Genomic DNA, 12,642 nt, shown 5'->3' on the forward strand with positions numbered 1-12,642 from the left:
ACCTCGTCGACGACTTCATCGGTCTCAAACATCTCTACATCCTCATCGTAGTCTACCTCCGATGCGGGATTCGACAAGACTTCCTCGAGTTCGGGGTCCGCTGCCTCGTCATCCCGACATTGAAGATGTCCACAGGCACCGGCGCATGTTGCTGGGCCTCCTGGCGCGCAGCACGTCGAAGCTTAAGCGTCTTCTTGGATCTGAAATGGGAACAAGCCATACACTTGGCTTCATCATGATCCGGCGACAGACACTTGTTGCACACCGGGTAGACGTCGATGTGGGGATAGTTTGAATTGCACACGGGGCACCTCTTGAACGGACTCCGGTCCATGATGAACAGTCGATAGAGTCTGTCGCGTCGACTGGGCCTTCCGCGTCGAGAGCACGCGGGTTGGTAGATTCCGGCTCGGAACCGAACTGGAATAAGTAGGCACCGAATGCGAGACAATACCGACGCTGAAACTAAAGACCTTTTGGTCTTAAGAAAGTCACATCCGAACCCAATGGCGGAAAAAAACTATCTGAGGACAGAGTCGATGCCCATGCGCACTATTGTCCAGGGGAAGAGCCACCTATCTCGTGATACTTCGAAGACTCTTCCAGGACAACAATGTGCAATCATCCGTACCCAACACTATGCGGCGATCTATGCACAGATATGAATTCAGCAGCCCACATGCCTCGAACCTGATGAAACCAACGGTCAGACAACATTATTTGTTACTTAGCTCGCCTTCCCTTGAGCTTTACCTTAGCATCGTAACTAAGCCCTTCAATAGGCTCTTGTTAACTAAATTTAGATTCAATTTAATACACTACTCCCTAGGCACTTATCATTCATGGTGCAAACCGGAAAGTGGTCCCCCATGTACTGTGATGAATTCTCCTTACGGGATTCCATGCATTTTATTATGTTCTGTAGCTTGTACATGGCACCTAGGAAAAAATACCTGGTACCTTTATTAAGAGAAACAGGTTTTATCCAGGTTAGGCCCGCCTTTGTTTACTTACAGTCTTTATGTAGCATTCGTGTAATCTCTTGCGTGGTCAGTTTCTTAGTGGCAGCTCCTAGAATTAAATCAAAAAATTGCCCACTAAGAGATCCTGTACAGCTAAGCTCACAACTACACTGAAGTATCTATAATACGTATAGATTTGCACTTGTTCTTAACATGACCCTTTAATGATTTTGCAAATGACTGTGCATATATATGAAATAAGTGTTTTTTAATTGTATATAAATGTTTTATTGCTTTTATGATTTTAACGAATCGAATAAAGTGCATTTGACTGACTGAAACGGTAGACAACACCAAGCGAGTGGTTCATTTGATTGAAAAAGCCTCCTGCATACCAGGGGAACGTATGATGCTGGCAGTCGATGCTGAGAAAGCATTCGACCGGGTACACTGGCCCTATTTAGAACTAGTCCTGGCCAAGGTTGGGATTGCGGAAAAGTTCCGTACCCTGATCTTCAACTATTACAAATCCCCTACTGCGGCGGTGGGGTTAACGGCTGTAGTTCATCCAGTTTTAGAATTGAAAGAGGGACGAGGCAGGGCTGCCCGTTGTCGCCCCTGCTCTTCCCCCTATACATGGAGCCACTCGCGCAAAGGGTACGACAAAACAGGGAGGTTACCGGCATAAAGTTTGGCGGAGACGTGCATGCCATCAGTCTCTACGCGGACGACATCCTAATCTCCCTAGAACAGCCACGCACAGCCCTACCGGCTTGCATCACCGAGCTCGAGGCCTTTGCGACAGTGGCGGGGTTCAAAATTAACGTGGACAAATCCATAGCACTGGACCTGTCTATCTCTGCCTCCACCAAGACCTTCCTGAGGAGCATCCTACCCATTCGGTGGGCGACTGATACTGTCCCCTATTTGGGGATTCAGCTGGCCCCTACGCTTGGAGGAATGACGACGGCGAACTACGCTACCCTTCGCACACGGATTCGATGAGAACTGAGCCGCTGGAGACATCTCCCCCTCTCCTGGCTGGGGAGAATTGCCGCGGTCAAAATGACCATCTTGCCGCAGGCCCTCTATCTTTTCCGAGCCTTGCCTCTACGACCACCTGCAGGCTGGGTCAAACAGACACAAGCAGACCTAGCTCAGTTTATTTGGCAGGGCCGGACTACACAAATGAAGAAGACAATCGCCATGATGGCGCCAGAATTCGGGGGGTTAGGCATACCAGACCTGCACAAATACTACAAGGCAGCACAACTCCGCTACCTGGTCGAGTGGAGCCGGTGGGAATCCGGGAAACACTGGCTTTTCCAGGACCAAGCGGTGGCGAGGCGCCCACTACAGGAGGTCCCCTTCCTACCGAAACCGCACAGACCCGCAAACCTCTACGCCTCCCATGTAACCCGAGCCTCGCTGGAAGTCTGGGACGCAACCAACGGCTCTCAGGAGCTGACTACCTTTCCCTCCCCGCTGACGCCACTGGTGGACAACCCAGACTTTACCCCGGGTATGGAAAAGGGAGCCTTTGCGCACTGGCGCCCGGCAGGCTGCCGGTTCTTATACCACGTATATGGCCCAGACGGCGTACTCCCCTTTACCTCTTCAAGCAGGAATACGGCTTTACCGAGACGGAACGCCTGCGATACCTTCAGATGCAGCACTGGGCGCTTCATCCGGAGGTAAGGGAGACTGCAGACAGAAGCCTCACACCATATGAAAGGTGGCTAGTTACACGCACCTCCGACACCAAACTTATCTCTGACATCTACAAGATGATCCAAACACTCCCCACACATGTCCATAACCCAGGTCGGGAACGCTGGGAGAAGGAGCTGGGCAGGGCTCTCAGCCACAAAGAATGGGAGGGGATCTCCTACAGGGCGCCACTCTGCGTATCACTTAGGACTCACTGAAACCCTTACGAAAATCTCCACATATTGGTACTACACCCCAGAAAGGTTACACGAGATGGACCGCTCCAAACGCTACTGGAGGGGCTGCGACCAAGTGGGTACCCTTGTGCACTTGTTATGGGAATGCCCTCACCTCCAATCCTACTGGACACATATACTCGATGACGTGGACACCCATTTTCAAACCACCATACCACACCTCCCTGCATACGTCCTGTTAGGACTCCCTAATGCGTTGATGTATCCCCTTCGATCCCGCAGAGGGCGTCAGATCGCCATTGCTTTGGAGTCAGCTCTGCAAAACATTCTCACACACTGGCGCACAGCCACGGTCCCCTCCACCACAGGCTGGCTCCAACGGTTGCGGCATGTGTTAGGTATGGAGAAGATAACCCTCACTCTAGCCGGAGATAGAGACCAATTCGAAGAGCTCTGGCAATCACTCCGGTCTCTACTACTCACTGAATTCACAGAAATTACATGCCCACGCTATCTTAGACTCCTGCGCCTTACCACGCCAACGACCTCAGATCAGTGAGATACACATTAACGATGCGACCACGCCGGATCAGACACTTGACCTTCCAAGAAGAAACCTGAGCACTGGACAAGGGGAGGGAGGAGGGAGGGCCCGAGGGGGGAGGGGAATGGGACAGAGGGTGGGGGGAGTTTTCTTTTGGGAGTTATTGAATTTGACGTTGAACACAACTGCCTTCTTCCAAACAGGTCGGACTCATCCAATACCGCCAAGGCCCTCGGGCCTCTATTGAACTCTCTACCGAGCCTAACGGGCACTGACCTGTGTTATTCCTGTAAACTGTGTATTTTACTGCATTGTTTCCCCCCCCAAAAAAAGATTTAAACCTAAAAGACAATTGCAATACCAAACTTAAGGGCGAGGTCCTGAGAGTTTCGTGCAGAAAACAAATAGCTCAATATGCTGTACACCTGTACACACTAATTCAGTATCAAAGTTTGCACAGTTTAAATTGTGTAGTTCATCAAGCATATGCACAGTCACTGATGAACAAGTTATTTACTCTCAGTAAAGTCTTTTCTGGTAAGACTATCTAACAGCACATACCTCACCTTTTTAATTTCTCCAGGAGCCAAACTGGACCCAGAAACACTGCTAGCAATGCCGTTGCACGTTGGTAGGTGGCTTTGTGTAGCTCAGCACCAAATCCGTCCTGCCCAGGGTGTAAAATTAGGGTTACTATATCTGCACTACCTCTGCGCACCAACATCAGTTTCTTTCTGATATCTGTTCACGCCTTTGGACTCAAAGCCCATAGAAATCACTTCTACTCAGCTGGAATCTTAATAATGGACTATCTGAGTTCATTTCACAGAACGGGGAGAAAAAAGGGTCGGTGAGGAATCTGCAGTTAGATAGTCTACTAGACAAGACTTCTAAATGCAAATTCCTCACCTTGTGAATAGATACAAAAGCTGTACCTCTCATTAAGGTGGGTCTGTGGAATGTTTCAAAACAGGAAATCCTGAAGGACAGACAGGGCTTAGTGCCCGTCCCGACGAACTGGACGATCCAGGCAGTATTGCTTTATGAACACATGGAGGGATGCCCATGTAGTTGCTTGGAGATGTCCAGGACTGGCAACCTGTGTGCCAGCGCAGTGATAGACTTTGCTCTGGTGAAATAAGCTTGCAAGCCTTTGAGGGGCTGCTTCTTGGTTAGCACATAGCAGATTTTGATACACAAAACAATCCATCGGGAGATGGCTTTCTTTTGTACTGCTTTACCCTTTTTGCTCCACAGAAGCCTACAAAAAGTTCCAAGTGATGAGCTTTGTTCTGACCAATGTAAAAACTGAGTATTTGCTTTGGATGAAGACTACGGGAGCCGTTCCTTCTTCTTAGAAGGGTGGGGTGGAGCACAGAAAGCCGGCGACATGAAGGATTGCCTTATAAGGAAGGGCGGGACCATCTTCAGCTGTAACACCACTTTTGTCAGAGAAGAAGGATGTGTATGGAAAGAGACCTGCTGTGCATTAATCGGAGGCCCAGGGTGTACGAGGAACAGGGTCAGAATCCGTTCCGAAATAAAGGGACGAGACTGCAGCCTTGAGGTACCTGTGGCATCATGCAAAGTCAAGCGATGTGAGTGGCAGGAAGACGAATATTCATGCTTCCACCTCTCATGTTTCTTATGTTTTTTCGGCCTTATCTGAATTTCATGATTTTGGCGATGACTGGTCGAAATAAAGGCCCAGGGAGAGAGTGCATTTACGCGCCCTCAACTTTGACTGGGACCGCGCCTTCTTTGGCTTTTTAAGGAGATTGATGAGAGCAAGTTTGGCTTCCCATTCACGGATGGCCATACAATTCATCTTTGCGCAGCAAGCACATTATGCAGAATCGTGTTTGAAGCTAAGCCACTAGAGGGAGAAATCATGGGTGTCTGTCGCAGACATATGATGAGGACAGTCGCAACACAGCACAATCTTATTTTTTTAAAACGCTTGTGTGTGATACTCTGTATTTTTAAAACGATCACCTTTATTTGCACTTAGCAATTTCACGAACAGCGAGCTCCTCGCTGCAACGCTTGTCACTCCCACCGCCATTCTCGAGGGCGAGGCGCGACTAGAGACACGCCCACCTCAGGCGGCCACGCCCCCTTGACCACTCCTCCCCTGACTATAAACCATGTGCCTCGCCAGGAAGCGCAGCGGACGAGCGCAGCGGGCGCGACGATTGCGCGCCGAAGGCGCGCCTAAGGTAAGCCCGTCTGCGCCCGTCCGCGCCAGACCGAGCCCAGAGCCTAGACCCCAGGCTAGTCACAACTGCCCTAGATTAAAATATTCACTCGACACCCTGTACCAGCTCAGGGAATCAGTGACCACTAGATGTAAGGAAACTATCATGCCAGAAACCGACCCCCTGGGATGCCCAAACTGCGAATACAGGTTATCCCCATCCCCCCAACCCGAACCGGCACATCTCGAAATGGCCCTGCTGAATTGTAGGTCACTCCCAAAGCACCAGACAGAAATCCACTTACTACTAGCAGAGCTTGGCTTAGACGCTCTGTTCTTAACAGAAACGTGGCTTTCCCCTAGCACAGATCCAGACATCATTCAAGCACTCCCCCCCGGATACCTTATCAAATCTCTAAATAGACCGAAGGGTATTGGTGGAGGGATTGCGATCATCTACCGGGATAATCTCTCATGCCAACTTAAAGATAGCCCCATTCTGGATAGTGAAAACGTTCTGTTCTCCCTTCACCTGCCACCATCTACGACACTCTCTGGTGCCCTAATCTACCGCCCTCCGGGACAGGTAGGGGGTTTCATAGACTCACTCACAGACGCCATCTCCTCTCGGGCTTGTGTGACCCCTAATTTTACAATCCTTGGAGACTTAAATCTCCACTTCAACGATCAAAGCAACAAACTTGCAACTGATCTAAAAGCCGATCTGGCTTCCCTCAATCTTCACCTCCTTAACAAAGAACCCACCCATACGAAAGGTCGACTACTTGACCCAATCTTTTCCAACCTCTCCACCCTTACTGTACAAACTCCTCTTCCCCTCCCCTGGTCAGACCACTTCCTGGTTCCTTTTAAACTGCAACTTCCAGGCAAATTGCCTGACACTCCCCTCCCCCGAGCCCCTACTCGGCCCTGGAAAAAACTGGACACAACCTTGTGGGAGCAAGCACTGACGGCTACGACCCCCTTAGTAGACCCTAACCCCTCGTCAGCTGAAATCCAACTTCATAACTGGATAAAAGACTCCCTCGACTCAGTCTTACCTCTTAAAACTCTCCCATCCAGTAGGAAATCGTCCAAACTGCCATGGTTCACAGAGGAACTTCGCGAATTAAGAAGAAAGGGAAAAAAGCTCGAGCGCCGTTGGAGAAAAAACTGGAATACAAACGATAAAAGCGACTATAGAACCCATATTAGACTGTACAAAAACGCATTAAAAACTGCACAGGCCAACTTCTTTGAGGAGAAAATAGCCTCAGCCGCTAACTCCGCGAGAGAGACTTATAGAATTGTGAAACTCCTCACCAAAATACAAGACCCTCCATCCCCACCGGACGCGGACGGTGCAAATTGCAATAAAATGGCAGAGTTCTTCTCGGCAAAAATTACCAAAATCCTAACCTCCCTTCCAACCCCATTGACACTCCAAGCACCACCAGGCCCCTTCCTTCTCCAAGACACCCCGAGACTAACCTCTTTCTCCCAAATCTCCATCGAAACGTTCCTCAACGTTTTACAGAAAGTCAAAAGTGGCTCCCCTTCAGACCCAGCCCCAATTAGTAAATTGAAGCTAGTTGCTTCCACTATTGCTCCCCTATTTTCTAAACTGATCAATGCTTCCTTTGAAAACGGTATAGTCCCGGAGAACTGGAAAAAAGCCACGGTCAAGGCCCTCATTAAGAAACCACACTTGGATCCCTCAGACCCCTCCAATTTCAGACCAATCTCGTTACTTCCAGCTATGAGTAAAATAGCCGAACGAGTAGTAAATCGGCAACTTTCGGATTTTTTAGAGACCAACCATCTTCTTCGCATGTCCCAGACAGGCTTTAGACCAGGACAGGGGACTGACACCGCTTTGTTAGCCGTTGTCGAGGAAGCCAGAGGCATACTGGACGCAGGAGGATCAGTGGCAGTGATCCTCCTCGACCTGAGTGCCGCCTTCTACACGGTGGACCATGCAACCCTTGTCCAGCGCCTTGGCCTAATGGGAGTGGCCGACTCCGCCCTGGCCTGGATATCATCCTTTCTCAAAAACAGGTCCTTCCAAGTAGCGGACGGGTACTCCGTCTCCTCTGCTCAGCCTCTCGGGTGTGGTGTGCCTCAGGGATCTTCCCTGAGCCCCACACTCTTTAACGCTTACATGGCTCCCCTTGAGGATGTTGTAAAACCGTATGGCATTAAATCAATAATGTATGCTGATGACACCCAGCTGATCGTCTCCCTTAACCAGGCGGACAATGCCCTGTCCAACCTGAGCAGCTGTCTAGAGGGGGTGCATCAATGGATGTGCGAATCAAGGCTAAAATTAAACGGGGAAAAATCTGAAATTCTCCTTTTAGGGACCTCCAACAAAATTCCCACTTCACTTCCGTGGCCTCCGTGCATGGGAACACCACCCATCCCCAAGTCCGAAGTCAAGAGCTTAGGGATTTGGCTTGATCAGGATCTAAGCTTCAAAACTCAGGCGAGAAAAACGGCGGGAACTTGCTTCGGCCTGATAAAGATGGCTCGGAAGATCTTACATTTACTGCCACTCCAGTCCAGGAAACTCTTGCTGCAAGGGCTCGTGAACTCCAGACTGGACTACGGAAACGTCCTGTATCTGGGAGCCCCAGCATCGGTGACCCATAGACTTCAATGCGCTCAGAACGCAGCGGCGAGAATCCTCACAGGAACTTCAACGAGGAACTCAGCTAAACCAGCTCTCAGAAGTCTGCACTGGCTGCCAGTGAAGGAGAGGGTCAATTTTAAGACCCTGTGCATCACCCACAGAATTCTGCACAATGAGGGCCCACCCATACTCAGGACACTGGTGACTCAACAACAGTCGAGTCGCCATCTGAGGTCCAACTCTCTTTCCCTCGCCAATGTCCCCAGAATCAGGAAGGCCAGATCAGGCGGTCGCCTGTTCTCCTATAATGCTCCTAGATTGTGGAACGCCCTCCCCCTTTCCCTGAGGCAAGAACACAACTACCTCAGGTTTAGGAAACGCCTAAAAACTCTACTGTTCCCCTGAGTTCACCTCCTGACCCTTCCTTCCCTCAGTTCCGTAGTCTTTTTCAGCGCCGGGATGCCCTAGGGTAGCTGCGCGCTTAAGAAAACATAAAATCAAATCAAATCAATCAAATCAAATCAAATCACAGCATAAACCCCGTTGCTTTAGGGGGAGACATATCACAAAAAAAGTAGAAAAAAAAATCTGTGGAAACATCTGGCACACTGACAGAATTGAATGGAGATCCAGAACCGTGACAGAAGGTACGTAAAGAAAGGAACTGACATCAGCATGCAAAGGCGATGCAGATATAGTGGCCCAACATCACATCCGGGATGGATAAATCACTTTCAAAGCAGTGCAACACCACATACCAACGTGCAACAAGATTGATATGAAACGTTCCAAGATCTAGTTTGGAACCTGGGGAAATTCAGTAGGTGAATAATCTGTGGTTAAAAGTTTCTATCAGAAGACATGTCTTGGAAGGGTACAACACTGAAGAATGCTGTGATAGCTGCTCAACCCATTAGATAGTGCTGTAATACCATCCGAAAAATATTCATGAATCAGTTCCAAACAGAACTTGCTGCAAAGGACAATTCACCTGAAAAGTGGCAGTTTAGATAGAGTAATCTCATTGCAAGCACACCAATGCTTGTAAAGCAACTGCCTACCCAGTTTCCATTGGGCTCTGCTAGAAATGTCAAAACTAAGAGCCATTTAAGGCTCTAGCTAATTGAACATATATGTTAAGATAAACCAGTGGGCTTAGCCACTTTCTAGGGACATGTAGGTCACTTCATTTCAGATAGGTTAATAAAAACAAGTTACCTTGAATTGGATATTAACATCGATTATTTGAGCATCTAAATACAATTCATTGTCTCATTGTGGTGTGCACTACATAAGTAAATAACTAAATTTGATCACTAATTAACCTTATTATTATATGGAAAAGATGTGGCAGAGTAAATAAAGACAGTGGATCTTTTATCTCCTGCGCTGCACTGAATCAAAAGACACTTTAGGAAATTAAGAAGGTCTAACTCTTGTTGTCTTGGGTAACAACAGTGTATGAAAGACCTTGAGAAAGAAGTGCATTCTCACTAACTGGTCTGGTTTTAGTTACAGTATAATGAAAGACCGTCTTCCAGGTATAGAGCTTGAGTATAAGAATCGAGTACTGACAAAACTTTTAAAATGACAAAGACATACTTGAAATAAAAAGTTTGATCAAGGCTTTCATTTAAAGAGAAATACAATCATAACATATGATTTTGATCTGAGAAAGTGGAGAAACAAAGGACACCAATAATGCAATTCATGATAAAGCAATCGCAACCCGTGGCTCCAAACCACCAAGAACTCTGGTGCACAACAATTGCCTCAAGGGTATTATTAGGAGGGGGCACATAGATATCAGGAGGGGGCCCAGTGATATCAAGAGGGGACTCAGTGATATCAAGAGGGAGCACAGTGACATCAGCACCTTCTTATTTCCCTAAGATGCATCTGGCATTGCTAAAGAGATTTTGTAGCTGAACACAAAGTTTAACTAAACTGATAAAGTCAAAATATTGCTTTAAAAAAACATTCTTTCCCTTGTTAGAACAACATGCAACAAACAAAATATTTAATTTAGCACAGCTTGCTTACTTTACTTCTCCATCCGACACAGAAACAACTCTGGCTTCCTCAAGGTGTGGCCAGTTCACAAAGATTGACTTGCCAAGCACTTCTGCTGCTACATTTTCTACATTCTGAAACAAACAAACAAACAAAAAAAATAGAGCTTTTTATTTATTGTGATGCAACTGCCATAATAAAACTTGTTGCTTGCAAATGTGTTGATTGTTTAGTAGTTAATGTTAAAAAATGTTCTGTTCACAAAATACCTGTTTATACCATTTCTGAAAAGTGCACTGTTGCATATCTGCCTTTTTTTTGCATCACATATTCGGTCCCAAATGAGTAGAAGAGTACGTTACTTACCTTTGGTAACATGCTTTCTGCTAGATACTATATGCACCCACAGATTCCACACCCCTTTTTTTTATATAATTAACTTTAAGTTTGGCGGAAAGACATTTCATCACACAGTTCAAAATATGTTCGACATACATGAGTGACATTGCGGAAAGCTTGGGCATTTGAGTTGTACAATATTACCATTTAGATTCCTCACCTTTTAAATCCTCCCAGATGCAAGACCTAATCGGGAAAAGTTCTTCCTGTAAAGGATGAACTTACTTCTCCTTATACCAGATGAAGTGAGCCTAACAACCGGAGTATATAATTGTCAGAGGTTAGTGTACAACCTCAATAGAATCCACCACATGCACCAGAAATTCAAAGCCTCCCAGTAGCTCCCACTTAATCTGCATGCATGAAGGTGCAAACTGCAGAGGTTTGGATCAAACACCCTACCTTAGGACACGCAGGTCCTCCTGAAGTGGAAACCACAGAAGGAAAGATTAGATGCAAGGAGCTCAGATCATCAGACCTTCTCGACCCAAGCCAGGACCATTAGAATGACCTGCACTCAGTCACACCTAACCTTTCTAAGAACACGTGGGATCAGAAGCAGTGTAAGAAATGCTTACTTTACTTTACTTTGTGGATTCATAGAGCGCAGGCGAATCATCCTCGAGGGGATCTTTCGGCGCTATATATGAGAGAGAAAGATGGGGAAGCATGTCTAAAAGAGCCATGTCTTTAAAAGTCTCTTAAAGTTGGTTAACTCACTGCAGGACCTGATGTTCTGTGGCAGCATATTCCAATGGTTCGCCGCCAGGTAGGAAAAGGCTCTACCGCCATTAAATGCCCTCCGTTTTTTCTGGGTGCACAGAAGGTTGGTATTGCTGGATCTCAATTGTCGGGCCGGTTGATACCACCTAAGTTTGTCTCTACGGTAGGCCGGGCCTTTCCCCTGTACTGATCTGAAGACCACACAAAGTATCTTAAAGATAGCTCTTTTCCTCACCGGGAGCCAGTGTAACTGGTACAACAAAGGGGAATAAGTACCAGTGAAGCCAGAGCACATCTCCTAGAGATCTTAAGAGCACAAAACAATTGCTTTAGGAACTAGCAAAAAGATCCACCAAGTATGTGTACCACTGGGTAAAAATATCTCAAACTGCCTCTTGGTGCAGATGACAGCTGGGGAGTCCGCCCACCCTGATGTGATCAAACCTTCTAGATGAGAGATCGGAGTGAGAGCTAGGCCATATGATAAACCTAGTGCCTCCACACGGAGAGCTTGCAAGCCCATGTCACCATGCTTATTTGTGGTACAATATGGCAGTCATGTTCTGAGTAACTACCTAAACCAAGTTGCCCCTGGTAGACCGCAAAAACTCCTTCAGGACCAATCACATGGAGCACAGCTCCAACAGATTTCTGTGGCAACGCTGCTACAAAAGGGTCAACAGAGATCTCTTTAACTGCCTGGTTAGTACAGTAGAAGGGAAGGAGATCAGATTAATCCTACAAGTGGCAGACTATAAACTCAGCTGTTGAGTTCTGTGTAATTAAGGATCCCCAGGGACTGCTCTAGGATGCCTTGCAATGGGGCAGCGAGCACGTGAAGTACAAATGAACTGGACCACTCTACCAGAATAAGGTCCACAAGGGTCGTAAAAGATGCTTAGAAGACGAAAGGCCAGGCAAAAGAATAGCCGTAAGCCAATCTGACTTCAATTTCTTCTGATGTAAGAGGAGGTTACAACACCTCCATAGGTCTGCGGAATGCCACCACAAATGATGCACCCTCTTCAGTGGGTGGGCAAGGGGAGAATCTAAAGCCAGTGGTGTTTTGCAAATAAAAGTAAAGGTCTGCAGCGTGTAAAGGGATGTAGGGGGAGGTCATTGTCATTCTTATGTTAAAACATTCTGCAGCATCTGAGTAACAGAGTCAGAAACGCCTTAATAGCTAGCACTGGCTAATTCCAAACTGATGTCACTGAAGCCGTTGGCAACCTTTAGCAAAGGAGCAGAGGCATGGCTCTATGATG

At 47.3% G+C, this 12,642-nt stretch overlaps 1 protein-coding gene across 1 annotated transcript in view; it reads right to left on the reverse strand.

Moving 5' to 3' along the window:
• The window catches only part of XRN1 (5'-3' exoribonuclease 1), a 1,308,150-nt gene that overhangs the window by 877,660 nt on the left and 417,848 nt on the right, over positions 1-12,642 (reverse strand). The window contains exon 19 of the mRNA XM_086943712.1: positions 10,286-10,389. Coding sequence (XP_086799838.1) covers positions 10,286-10,389 — 104 coding nt within the window. The remainder of the gene's footprint in view (positions 1-10,285; positions 10,390-12,642) is intronic.

The sequence above is a fragment of the Lissotriton vulgaris genome, chromosome 11 (assembly GCF_964263255.1).
Source record: "Lissotriton vulgaris chromosome 11, aLisVul1.2, whole genome shotgun sequence".
NCBI classification, from domain to species: Eukaryota; Metazoa; Chordata; class Amphibia; order Caudata; family Salamandridae; genus Lissotriton; species Lissotriton vulgaris.